Here is a 14,655-nt window from a genome sequence, read left to right as displayed (position 1 = left end):
GCAGGCCACTGGTCACAGCAGGAGCCCAAGCTGGCCCCTGCAGTGAGAGTTACCGAACTCTCAAGCTGCTTGCAGGGTGCAGCTCGCTTCAATGTCTGAAATTACGGACAAAAGGCGTCTGTGGAAGAAATCCTCACAGTCAACGGACAAGAGGCCCAAATTACGGGCAGTCCGTGAAATTTACGGACGGTTGGTAACACTAATAGTAAATGACAATGCCTTTTATTTATGTGTTGTTCTTAAAACAGATAAATAACAGGCATTGTGATTTTTACAATGCCAATAGCTTAAACTCTCACAAATGTGAGGCCTATTGCTATTTGAAAAAATAGTGCTCGGAAGCCTTCCGAGTAACAACACTGGTAACAGGGCGTGTCGTCATGGGAGGTTACAAAATGAGACAAGACTGTACTAAGGTGGGCCTACTAAGCCTATTGACTAATGAACAGCCACAGTTTACAATGGACAATGAAGCAAGCCAATGAAAAATATGGGCGGGGAGTGGGCGGAGCTTCAAGTCCCTATCTGAATACAGCATGCCTCGCAGACCAAGCGCATGAGCTGCCCAGGCTCGACCTAAAAGGTCGCAAATTGTGCAAATAAAACCTGCCTTAAATCACCCTTGAATTAACCAAATATAGGCTTGGGTCCTGTCACTATCTGGCCTAGACCACTGTAATGTAAATAACAAGAAAACGGGCAGATAGGTTGTTCAACAATTATTTAGCAATACCTAGACAATAAATTCTAAGTATGAATGATTTATTTCATATTCATTTTTAATTTCAGAACATTATATATGAAAACATTTCATCATGTCCTCCACAGAGACACAAATTACTCTGTGAAACATTTACCAACAAAGTGTCTGTGCATAGTGGCGCAAAGTAATTGATAAAAACGTGTACAAAATATAAACACCATGCAAAATATCGATTGCCTCCAAAAATCATTAGAGGGCACCAGTCCTTGTATACCATGTAAAGGAACAGGCGGACGTAGCCCAATTCAAGAAATCCTGCCTGTTTTCTGAGCTGAAGACAGCTCGAATTTGGATGGGGTCATTCCACCAGTGGGAAATACATTTCTTTTAATGAGTCCCAACAGTGCCCCACAGATGTTCTAGCTTCAGCTCAGAGTCAACGCGTTTCAAACCCTGCCTTGTTCTAGGGTTCTCTTCAGGACGTGGACTGGAAATGGCCTTAACTGCAGTGGTCAGATGCTCCCATGTAGTGTTAAAATTCCATGGTAAAGCCCTTTAAATCAGATTCTCTCAGGGAAGTGTGGTCTTCCTGAGTAGGCGGGACCAAGGTAAGCAACGTCGTGATATCGGAAACCACCGGGTACTGAGGTATCACGATCTTGTTCACCTCCCTCAAATCAATTATGAACCGATAGACCTTTGCATCCGTGTCCTTTTTCAGAATAGGGAGAATCGGACTGTTACAGATATTATAGGGAACTTCTTCCACTACCCCTACTGCGATCAAGTCTTGCACAATCTGTATGAGAGCCTCCTCGCCCTCCTGGGAAATACGATACTGCGGGAGGCGTGGTAACACCGCCCCCTCCTGGACACTAATGTGGACCGGAGGAATCACCATTTGTCCCACATCTGTGTCCGAAGTCGCCCATAAAGCTCGGGGGAGGGTAGCCAACAACGCATCCTCTGATATCGTACACATCCGCCCAGACCGGGGGTAGTTGTCATTTAAGATCACCCTCACACCCTCAGGGGAGCAGCGGATTGTAGCCCTAAAGTACTTTAACATATCAAGGCCCATAATGTTATCCGGTGTGTACGGAGCAAGCAGAAACGGACAGGGCGCAGAAAAAGAATCAACCTTAAATATAAGGGGCTGTGAAAGAGGGCTTCGGGAGAGTGTACCGTCAAACCCTACCGATGTAACCACTGAGCCGGATGGGGGAGCCCCCGGAACCAAGTACCTAGACAATGCACTACGTGTCGCTCCTGTATCTACTAGGAACTGATCAGTAGAACCTAAAACCTCAGCCGATACATAAGGACCCGTCTGATCGACCGGCACCTCAACTGATTCAGACCCCCATCCAACGCATTCCTATGCATGCTGCGAATCGTGATATCCCGATCGATCGATGTCCGACACATGATACTGGTGCTGGCGATCGAACACATTTGAGCTATCTCGGTGCTGCCCAGCAGTATCGAAACGGGCATTATCATTAGAATTCCCTCTAAAGTTCGAGGAACCCCCTCTACCTCTCGGGCCACCCGGAGTATGCCCCTGACGTGAAGCACGCAACACTGGGCAATCCCTGGCCCAATGGCCCAATTGCTTACAATACGCACACTGGTTCCTATTCAAATCAGATCGGCCCGAAGGGGGACCATAAGATCCGCCCCTTCCTCTATTATTACCCCGTCGGGGCGGGCCATATACTTGTGCTAACATCACCTTAGTCTTGAGGTCTTTCGATTTCTTCTCTTCCTGGCCCTTCGCCCCGTGCTCCTGACGCTCATAATACTGAGCGATAGTCAGAAGGGCCGTCGGCGTCGCGGAGGACCAGGAACTCTCGCTCGCTTTTAACCGGGCCGCAACTGCCGGTAGCAGATTAGCCACATATTTGTCCGCGAAAAGGTGGCGGCCCGTGTCGTCAGTAAGCGACTGGCCACTAAAATCATGAAACGTTTCCTCAAAGCGCGTGAAGAAATCTGCAACTGACTCGTCAACTTTCTGTTTACATGCAGCTAACATATTCCAGTCAATCTTTTTAGGGGGGATAATCGTCTTTAACTTAGTCACAATAGCAGCAGGGAGATCTAAAATATTCTGGGGTGGTTTCTGTGCGGGCTTCCGTTCCCTATCCTCATCCTCAAGGTCAGACCACCGGGCCTTGAAGGCAACCGCATCATCTACCTTTCGGACAGAGCGCCACGTATCCGGCGGTAGGATAAGGCCAAAGAACAGGTCTATATCCGCTAAGGTCATAATGCAAGAATTCAAGGCCCCCTCGACTTCTTCATAGAAGGCCGCTGGATTCTTGCGGGGGTCAGGCAATGCATTCTTTAACGCCATAACATCGGCCCTATGCCATGGAGTATAAACCCAATTATATACGAAATATCCCCTTGCATCGGCGGAGTTAATATCCGAGCTAGTCCCTGCTCCCTTAGGAGGAACATACAAAGGCGCCGACTCTCGCATTGGTTTAGCATGCACTATGTCATCCTTATCTGACTGGGAGGCGGATGGGTGGCCCCCTGCTGCAGACGAATCCGACTGCTTCTCCTCCTCCGTTTGTTGGCGTGCTTTCTCTCTAAGGGCCAGCACCTCGTCCCGCAAAGCGAACAGCCGCCGAGCCGCCTCAGGAGCCTTAGGGGGAGAAAAAACACCATTACGTAATGCTCCGGCATCCGAAGACACTTCGTCAGGCTCAAGGACACTAGAATATTTTCGGAAAGCAGCAATTACTTCATCCGCGAAATGAGACAGAAAATACACCCTCTCTCTATCTTGCCACGACCCCCAAGTATGGAACAACTCCTCCTTAGACATCTTGCCCTTAAGTGCACGGAGGGAAAGTTTCCGAAGCTCAGCCATATGCTCGGCCGATAACATGGACCGTGTGTCTACCTTACCCGAAGCCGGGCCAGAATCTTGCGGCCGCGGAGCGGATGCGCCAACATAAGGGGGCGGAGAGCGATCTAGTAAATAAAAATCATCATCAGGATTATTAAGGACAGGATAAAGTGGCTGACGAACAACATATTGACCCGAGACCTGTAGCCTACGCTCTTTCTCTTGTCTGTCCGTTTGCTCTTTGTCCTCCCGACGCTTCGCTTCCTGCGCTCGCACGTGATCATTCTTCCGTTGCTCTTTATCAAACAGCGCTTTCTCACGTTTCTCTCGCTCACGCACCTCCTTCACCCACAACCGCACACATTCAAACATATCCTGACGAGCACGTCGCTTACACATACACTGTTCCACATACTCAATCTTACGTATATCAAACGATCCATACAAAGGCCATCGCAACTCAGGATCCTTCTTCGTGTATTTCCTCCATAGTGTGCTGTACATTATGGAAGAAAGACCATGCTTCACATACATATCCCTATTAGGAGTCCCCTCTGGGGGAGCTGGAGCAGATTCCTCGAGGTCCAACCGGTTACCAAAACAGCAGCACCACTTACGGAGTGCGCTAAAAGCAGGCATGCTAGGAATAATGCAAAATATGCAATATTATAAGGAAAAATGGCACTTAATCGTTGCGCCGTTCAAAGTTTACACAGCTCCGGAGAAATCTCTCCACATTACCTGCCTATATGTGTTGCAACGCATATATTTTCACAAAGACAAATTCAAAATATGACTAGTCGTCATCAATCAAACTCAAATAGCCAACCCAGGCTTCAAAAACTCGGAGCAAGTACCGTACAACGGTTCTTACCAATCAAGAGTCCAGGTTCCAACTGCCAAGCTCCACAATCGCCCAAACGGCTCTCACGGCAGGACCGACAGAAGAGGTCTCAGTCGATGACCGGCGCCACCCAGACGGTCAGCTCGGAAGGGAAGGAAGAAAAACCTCGGGATGCCAGGGCTAAGACGCCGCTGGCAGTGATCACGTCCCCGGCCAAACTCCTCACCTTCGTCGCGACCAGTCCTTCGAGCATCTGAGTCGCCGATGAGCCCCACGTGACGGGCGCCAATTGATGAATACAGGCCCCAGCTAGGCCCGCAGGACACAAGGGTTCGCTCTCCTGTAACGGAATCTATAAGGAAGTTGGCACGGAAACTGCAAAGTACAAACACAGCATTTATTAACCCTTAAGGGTGGTCCTACAATCCACACAACACTCTTCAGTATTGCATGGAGTAGCACAAAGAACATTCGTACACAGTCCCCTTTTATACACAACAGAGGGGCTCATAAGTGGGTGGATACAACATGAGGCCGAAGAACATTACCATTTATGGTCATTCTCAATACTGAATCAATACATGGGCGGAGCCAACACACTCCTTGAGCCCGCGAAAACACATGGTCAAGCAAGGCTAATTATAACAGATGTGGTCAAGTCTGGGCATGCGCCAGATGGACAGGAGAGAGCTATTTATAAACTGTTACTAGGCAGATTACAAGAGCAACTAACACAGAGGTCGGACTCTCCTCGTGGTGAACACATGGCAGCATGTCAATACAAAATGGAGTCCGGACTTCGGTCAACATAACGAAGAAAACATGATCTAAAGGGAAAGCATTAATGTCTTTAGTAAATGCTTAATCACATTCTGTTTCAATTTACAACACCTGGGCAGTACCAGGTGACGGGGCCCTGTGGTCGGAATACCACGGCGGGGGGGGGTTGCGGGCACAAAGCCAGGCCCAAGCGCCGGTCAGAGAGTTTGCGGGTGCTGCGGGGGTGGGGCGCGTGTGTGTGCGATCGGTCGGGCATCGGTTGGTACTTTCATGTCTCGTGCCGGAATGTGTTAGGTAACACCTTCCCAGCCCGCGGCTAGGGGCTAAAAACAACTGCCCGCCACAGCCATTTCTACTCCCCTTGTTTTCGCAGTTAAAGTCGTTTGGCAGCTTCAAGTGCATTGCACTTTGAACGGGCCAGCTTTGCCACTGTGAAAACGCCAAGGAACTTCAGAGTCAAGAGACCAGTATTTCACTCTCCACAGATGCCTTAAGACATTGTGATTCAGTCCCAACAACCGTCTGTGCCCATGCGCCCTCAGAACCGCGCCTGCCTTTCCTACACAAGACAGCTTGTTTAGTTATCCTGTGTGTACCCGCCTTCTTGTGCTGCTAATGGCTCCAAAGCTCCAACATGCAGAAGGGTTAACACAATAAAGTAAATGCAGACCTAACGAATAAAGCGCTGCTCTTAAGCATACTTGGTTTATTATTGCGTCATTATTTTGTGGCGCATAGCACAGGTGTTGGCTATTCACATGAACACGTTTTTTTACCTCTGAGAGCCATGTGAGTTTGAGTCGGTGCCAGGCAGTAACTTTTGCTATGGAATGTGGCATATAATAATATTAGGCTATGAAAGGTGGAATGCCTGTATTATCACCCGATACCTGTAATACCGGAACTCAGTACCTATAAATCGAGGGCATCACCAAGCCTGGTGGACAAGTGGCAGCCGTCGACCTCGTCTCCGGGGAGGGTAGGGAGTCCGTCGGCTTCGCTGCCGACTCCGGTGCAGGCTACCAGGTTTCAAGCCTCGAGAGGTATACACCAATTGGCGTTGCCATGGTGACTCTAGGCTTATCAGACGGGCAGGCGGCATAGGGGCTGGCCTGCCCTGGGATCGCCCGTAAGATAACCCACCATGTTTGCATATTGCTTATGCTAATAAACCTGCAGCAATATTTCTCCACTTACATTCAGTGTCGTGTGTTTTTATTTATGTACTTATGTGTGTTGTGATAACTGTTGCCGATATTGGCACTATGTAAGGCTGCCCGGGGGGGGGGGGTTGCGCAGCGGCCCGCCCCCTTGAGGGCGGCCGCCTTAGTGCCACAGGAAGGCACAGGGGTGGGAGGTCGTGTCCCTGGGATGGACCAAGGGAGACCCCAGCAGATAGCTGCTTCCGGCGTGGAGGAGCCAGGGGAGTACATATTCTGTCTCCGCCCCCTCCTCGCCCTCTTGTCCGCTCGTTCGCCTTGCCCGCCCATCCGCTTACCCGGCGTCCGGAGGGACAAAGGGGGGGCCAGGTTTTCTAACAATTCTCACTTTGTGTTGCAGGAGGAGTTACAGGGCGATCCAGGGTCTGCACATACCAAGGGGTATAGCATGCAGCAGCACCGTGTGGTGCTAAGCCAGGATACCCAGGGATGTTTAGCGTGTCCACTGGAAGACCGACGGCGCCCCGCTATCCGACAGGCGGTTGTGGGTCTGAGCAACCGGGGGCTGCCATGTATGCTCCGCCCACCCATCACGGGGGGGCGTGTGTAGCAAGTGGACTGGTGGTCCACAGGTGGGAGGGGGGGACCCTCCCAACATTAGGTATACACCAATTGGCGTTGCCATGGTGACTCTAGGCTTATCAGACGGGCAGGCGGCATAGGGGCTGGCCTGCCCTGGGATCGCCCGTAAGATAACCCACCATGTTTGCATATTGCTTATGCTAATAAACCTGCAGCAATATTTCTCCACTTACATTCAGTGTCGTGTGTTTTTATTTATGTACTTATGTGTGTTGTGATAACTGTTGCCGATATTGGCACTATGCTAAAGGGGGGAATAGAGCCAAAGACGGCCATTAGATCATTTCTTGCTAACACTACTTTTATGCTAACGCAGAGTGAGGTGAGGCAGTGGGAGGCCCTTGCCCGATATCCAAGAAGGGGAACCAGGTTCGAGCCTAGCGGGAGGCTCAAGCACCCTGTGATTCTGGGCAAATCACGCAATCTCCCCGTGCCTAAAATGAATGTGTCCGCCTGTAATGCAACGGGTGCTCCTGTAAAGCGCTCCGATACCGCGCTATATAAAACTGCAAAAAACATTTTAAAAAACAAAAAACAAAAAAAACATTCAGGGAACCCCGAAGCAGGGTTGAGTTTGCACCGAGCCCTGCGAGGTCTGTTGGTCTGTTTGCTAAGCTGACGTGTGTTAGGGCTGATAAACAGGTCTGTCCGCCATGCTTACACTGCATACACAGATTCGGGCTGCCCCGGGGCCTCTGTATTTGGTCACTGATAACACTTAACTCCAGGCGGTTGCTTCAGAGGTTTTGCCTTTAGTTGTCACAGATGCCTGTTGGTGGGTGGCACCTGAACAAACGTTGAGCAACACAAACACGAAGAGATCAACCCCTCTTATCATCGTGGCATCGTTTGGGCTTCCAGTAAAGGCGGCAGCAGTGCTCAATATCGAACCGAACTGCTCCACCCAGGAGGCCTTGAAGGCACAGAGCAAACGATCCCGAGGTCGCTGACCTTCCTCGTGCATGCACTTAGAACAGCAGAGTGCACAGTACATCCCTGGAGGAACCAGGCAGGACACAATACAGGAACACAGAGCAGCAGAGCGCACAGCACAACCCCTGAAGGGTCCAGGGCAGGAAACAATACAAGAACACAGAGCAGCAGAGGGCACAGTACATCCCAGAAGGAACCAAATCAGGACACAATACAGGAACACAGAGCAGCAGAGGGCACAGTACATCCCAGAAGGAACCAAATCAGGACACAATACAGGAACACAGAGCAGCAGAGGGCACCCAGTACATCCCAGAATGAACCAAATCAGGACACAATACAGGAACACAGAGCAGCAGAGGGCACAGTACATCCCAGAAGGAACCAAATCAGGACACAATACAGGAACACAGAGCAGCAGAGGGCACAGTACAGCCCCTGAAGGATCCAGGGCAGGAAACAATACAAGAACACAGAGCAGCAGAGGGCACAATACATCCCTGGAGGAACCAGGTCAGGACATAATACAGGAACACAGAGCAGCAGAGGGCACAGTACAACCCCTGAAGGATCCAAGGCAGGAAACAATACAAGAACACAGAGCAGCAGAGGGCACACAGTACATCCCAGAAGGAACCAAATCAGGACACAATACAAGAACACAGAGCAGCAGAGGGCACAGTACATCCCAGAAGGAACCAAATCAGGACACAATACAGGAACACAGAGCAGCAGAGGGCACAGTACATCCCAGAAGGAACCAAATCAGGACACAATACAGGAACACAGAGCAGCAGAGGGCACCCAGTACATCCCAGAAGGAACCAAATCAGGACACAATACAGGAACACAGAGCAGCAGAGGGCACAGTACATCCCAGAAGGAACCAAATCAGGACACAATACAGGAACACAGAGCAGCAGAGGGCACAGTACAGCCCCTGAAGGATCCAGGGCAGGAAACAATACAAGAACACAGAGCAGCAGAGGGCACAATACATCCCTGGAGGAACCAGGTCAGGACATAATACAGGAACACAGAGCAGCAGAGGGCACAGTACAACCCCTGAAGGATCCAAGGCAGGAAACAATACAGGAACACAGAGCAGCAGAGGGCACAGTACAACCCCTGAAGGATTCAGGGCAGGAAACAATACAAGAACACAGAGCATCAGAGGGCACAGTACATCCCAGAAGGAACCAAGTCAGGACACAATACAGGAACACAGAGCAGCAGAGGGCACAGTACAACCCCTGAAGGATCCAGGGCAGGAAACAATACAGGAACACAGAGCAGCAGAGGGCACAGTACAACCCCTGAAGGATCCAGGGCAGGAAACAATACAGGAACACAGAGCAGCAGAGGGCACAGTACATCCCAGAAGGAACCAAGTCAGGACACAATACAGGAACACAGAGCAGCAGAGGGCACAGTACAACCCCTGAAGGATCCAAGGCAGGAAACAATACAGGAACACAGAGCAGCAGAGGGCACAGTACAACCCCTGAAGGATTCAGGGCAGGAAACAATACAAGAACACAGAGCAGCAGAGGGCACAGTACATCCCAGAAGGAACCAAGTCAGGACACAATACAGGAACACAGAGCAGCAGAGGGCACAGTACAACCCCTGAAGGATCCAGGGCAGGAAACAATACAGGAACACAGAGCAGCAGAGGGCACAGTACAACCCAGAATGAACCAAGTCAGGACACAATACAGGAACACAGAGCAGCAGAGGGCACAGTACAACCCCTGAAGGATCCAAGGCAGGAAACAATACAGGAACACAGAGCAGCAGAGGGCACAGTACAACCCCTGAAGGATTCAGGGCAGGAAACAATACAAGAACACAGAGCAGCAGAGGGCACAGTACATCCCAGAATGAACCAAGTCAGGACACAATACAGGAACACAGAGCAGCAGAGGGCACAGTACATCCCTGGAGGAACCAAGTCAGGACATAATACAGGAACACAGAGCAGCAGAGGGCACAGTACAACCCCTGAAGGGTCCAGGGCAGGAAACAATACAAGAACACAGAGCAGCAGAGGGCACAGTACATCCCAGAAGGAACCAAGTCAGGACACAATACAGGAACACAGCGCAGCAGAGGGCACAGTACATCCCTGGAGGAACCAAGTCAGGACATAATACAGGAACACAGAGCAGCAGAGGGCACAGTACATCCCAGAAGGAACCAAGTCAGGGCACAATACAGGAACACAGAGCAGCAGATGGCACAGTACATCTCTGAAGGAACCAGGACAGGACCGAATGCGGGAAAACAGAGCAGCAGAGGACTTGGGCAGTACACTACATAGAAACATAGAGTAGCACGGGTCACAGCACAGGAGCATAGATCAGCACAGGACACAGTACAGGTCCCTAGAGTAGGCCAGGAGACATTACACCGTACCACAGAAACACGTAGCAGCACCTGGCATAGGGCAGTTCTGTAGGTGAGCACAGAACACAGTACTAGCAGCATAAGGACCAGTACACATCTCATCACCAGGCCCAGAGAGGGCATTTAAAGCAGAAGAGGTGGTAGAACAGCCACACAGAGCCAGATCGGGCAGTGCACAAGAACACCATAGTACAGGACACAGCACAGGCCACAGACACGAGAAGCAGCACAGGGCACAGGCACGCAGCACCATCAGGCACAGAGCAGGCGCCTACAGGAGAACAGGGCACAACACATGCCTCAGACGCAAGAAGCAGCACCGGACACAGGCACGCAGCAGCAGGCACCGAGCAGGCACATACAGGAGGACAGGATATGTCAGAGGCCTCAAACAGGAGAAGCAGCACAAGACACTGGCACAAAACTGCATCAGGCACAGAGCAGGCGCATGCAGGAGGACAGGTGAACAATACAGGCATACAGAGTAACACCAGGCACATGGCCAGCACGGGACAAAGTCCAGGCCCAGAGAGCAGCATCGGACACAGAAGCAAAGACAGACAGCACAGCAGGCACGGATAACAGGCGCCCATCGCCTCGAAGCCCCGGGAGCATGTGGCCGTCCACAGGCGCTCTACTCCTGCTCCTTCTTCTTCAGCTCTCAGGGTCATCTGGCCAGAGGCGGGGGGCCAAGACCCCCGAAAACCCGATCGAGAAAGTCCAAGCCAAGTACAACTTCAGTCCTGCCCAGGTAAGAGTAACACTTGCGGGAGCCGGGAAAGCCAGCTCCGGGGAGAATGGATGGGGACATTGAAATTGCTGATTTTCGATGCCAGATGCACAGAGCTGAGGAGCCTCTGCGCCATCCTGATGCCAGGCGAAAAGAAGCAGCACTGTGACGTTTTACACTATAGCGTAACGAAACTTGCGCCCCCCTCCACCCCCCTGCAAACTGCATGGAGGGCCACCCCTCCGGACTCACGTCAGTGTACTGTGCTGAGGGGGGCCCTTGGAGCTCGGTGGCCCCCTCACCGCGGGGGGCCTTTATTACGCCACTTGTTTTACGCCCCTTTCCCCTTCATATACAATGTTATGTTCTAATCAAAGATCAATGTGGTGCCCCCCCCCCCCCACAGTCTTTTTTCTCTCTCACTCTACCTTCTGTATTCTTCGGGTCCTACTTTTGCTCTTTTTTCGCTCCGACACCTTTCCCCTCTTCCATCTCTCCCTTTATGTTTTTTCGCCATCTCCCGCTTTCTTCCACGCTTGATGTTCCATTAACTCTCAATTATCCTCTGCCTTTCTTCCACTCTTTCTTTGTTTCTCCTTCTGTCTTTCTTGTTCTAACTTTCTGTCTCCATGTTCTAAACTCTTGCCCCAAGTCCTTCCTTTCTGCCTCCCGTCCCTCTGCGCACAATCACACCATTCTACATGCATCTGGGGAGGGGCTGGCCCGCCGTGGAGTAGTGACCCCTCTCTCACTTAATCAGCTCAAGCAGTGGTTGCCACAAGGCCCACTAGGCTGGTGAACTGGGTCCTAATATAACGGTTATTAGGGAATACCATGACAGATGAGTGGGTCGTGATCTGACATGTATAGCAAAGGAAGCATGAGAATGAGAAATGATGGAAGGGTGAAAATAGGGGAAACACACAAAGGAGAAATAGAAAGTATGCATGACACAGAAAGGGAAGAAAGAAAAAGAAGAATGAGAGACAAAATATAGGTATATGGAAAGAGGGAAGAAAGAATTGAAGGAGCAAGGAAGGGTGAAAGAAAGGAAGGAACCGTGAAAGGAAAGAAGAAAGAAAAGGTAATGGGCACGATGGAAGGGGGAAAGAATGGATGGAAGGGTGAGGGGTTGGAGTAAAAGGGTGGGTAGATGGAAGGGGAAGAATGCATGGAGAAGTGAAAGGATTGACAGGCGAAATGATGAATGGATGGAAGGATGAAGAATGGACAGATGGGGTAGAGCGAAAGGATATATTAAAGGGTGAAATGGTGGATGAGTGCATGGATTGGATGTGTGGATGTAAATGTGAAGTGATGGGCAGATGGATGAATAGGAGGGTGAATAGATGGATAGGTGAAGGGACTGACATATGAATGGATGAATAGACAAAAGTGTGAAAGGACTGATGGATAAAATGATGGAAGGAGAAGGTAGAGTTGGGTTTACTTGCTTTGCTTACCTGGTGTATTTAAATGTATGATTCCAGTGTGGGATGTTTTAATATTCTGCCTACCCACTTGGAGGCCAGGGTAATGTGTTTTTTTGCATTTTCATTGTAGAAACAAGCAGCTCTGACCAGCCCCTCAAGGACTGCATCCAGCTGGGCTTTGAGAACGACGTGATAGCGCAGAGGGATGCGGTAAATAGAAACTAGGAAATCTTGGCTCCACTCGCTGACTCCAGCTGACCTCATGCAGAGTAGGACATGTGGCTCGAGCCAGGCCTGATCTAGGCTCCCCCACTTCTAATTCATGCAACCATGCACCCATATTGTTCCGTGCTCTCCTTAGAGTGAGTTCTTGTAGAAAGTGACTTATCCTGGAGCTGTGTGTTCTTCACCTTTCAGACACCCTTATTGTCACTGACTTTATCCTTCCCTATTTAGGTCTCACCTGGCGTTGCAGCGCATGCGCTGCTCGCTCAGCGATACCTAAAGTGAGAGAGGAGATTTCAGAAGGGGACTTGAAGCCCCGCCCATCATTCTCATTGGGTGGCGTCAGCGTTTATGCTAAACGCTGGCTTCCCATTGACAAGGATGCTTTTGGGCCACTGCCCTTTCTCCCTTTTGGACGGCCCATCCAGACTGGGTCGTCTGCTTCAAGGCTGTCATGAATCAATACCTTATCTATATAGGGGGCCATCTGTTTCTAATTAGTTAATCACTTGTTTTCACTGCAGGCAAGCACAACGCGCATGGCGCGCTTTCACTTTCCAAGTTCCCCTTGAATTAGGGAATCCACAAATAGGCGCGAGCTAACGGAAGGGAATCTTACTGTAACAACATGACACTTGAGACAGCTGCAGCTTGGAGTATCTCAGAGAGGAAGAAGAAACATGGCCTCTATCAGGAGATGAAGGCCTTATCTCACAAGGTGCGCATTTGACACAAGGGGAGGGAGATTCCTCTGCCCTGGGAGACTGGAGGCATGCCTTGTATCCGTGGGGGATACCGTGTCCCCGCGAGAGTAAAAAGATTTATCTGAAATCTGTGGCAACCTTATCTCAGGGAGAGCGAGGGGAGTCATCGAGACAACCGTTTATCTCTGCAAGGAGATGCAGCCAGACGATGAGGGGCATATCTCACTGAGATATCTCTTGTTTCACTCAGGGTGAGGGGACGTTCTTTGTTGTGAAATCTCTGTATGTTTCTCACCTCCGGCAGAAACCTTTCGAGGATGCAACCTAACGGCCGGAGCTGCCAACTTCGGAGCTGGGAAACCAGGTTCGAGGCTGGGCCTCGGCTCAACATCATGTGATACTGGGTAAATCACTCAATCTCCCCGAGCCTACCAAAAATGAATGTGCACTGCCCTTGTGTAATGTAACTAGTACTCTTATAAAGTACTCCAATGCATTCAGGTTCAGTTCGCGCTATATAAACCTGCAAAAAAAAAGATCTAAAAGGCATCGGATGAAATTCTGGAGCTCTGGTTCAAAACCCAACATGTTCCTCTGTTTTGTCATATATTTTTAAAAATATTTTATTGTATAGTAGAAGTACGCAATTTAAAAACAACACATTTTAGCATGCTAACGAAAGTAATCATTAAATCAGTACGTATTCTGTTTAATTTCTCAATTAATATTTACCGTCCGATAGAGGAAGATTAAAAGGAGAAGAGAAAGAGTTAAAGAAGCTGATAAAATACACACCATAAAAGCTGCAAGGCTATTCTGCATATAAAGTTAACAATGTTTAATGATTTTCTAAATGTCTCTTCTTTGTCGTGTGGTCTGAATGTTACTTTTCTGAAGCGGTTTCGTAGGTGGTCACTGAGGCAGGCTCTGAGCTTTAACCTGCATTTGCTTTTCCAGTTACTCAGTACTATTCCTTAAGTGATACCAAGGCAATTGAAAATACAGAGTACAGCATGTTTTTACTTATGTGTAGGTGTGTTAGGTCAATCAGCGTCATCGACTCTGGATTGCTGGTTAGTTCCCTTTCATTATTTTTAGGTGACTTTTTTTCTGTCAGTTCAGGAGTCAAGGATCAGGAAGGCTCTAAATTACCCCCAAAGTATCATTCCTCACAAGGCGGCCATTAGCATGTTGGCAGTCTTTTATATGTATGCGTCTTTAAAGAAATGACT

General features: G+C 49.7%; 1 protein-coding gene across 1 annotated transcript in view; it reads left to right on the top strand.

Moving 5' to 3' along the window:
• Window positions 1–10,871: 10,871 nt before the first annotated feature.
• C8G (complement C8 gamma chain) overlaps window positions 10,872–14,655 on the top strand; it is a 107,168-nt gene continuing 103,384 nt past the window's right edge. Inside the window, exon 1 of the mRNA XM_085610886.1 lies at window positions 10,872–11,082. Coding sequence (XP_085467012.1) covers window positions 10,945–11,082 — 138 coding nt within the window. The 5' untranslated portion in view covers window positions 10,872–10,944. The remainder of the gene's footprint in view (window positions 11,083–14,655) is intronic.

Source organism: Triturus cristatus, chromosome 1_2, assembly GCF_964204655.1.
Source record: "Triturus cristatus chromosome 1_2, aTriCri1.1, whole genome shotgun sequence".
Lineage (NCBI taxonomy): Eukaryota > Metazoa > Chordata > Amphibia > Caudata > Salamandridae > Triturus > Triturus cristatus.
Note: the sequence above shows the minus strand (reverse complement) of the source record. Positions and strands in the feature narration are given on the sequence as shown.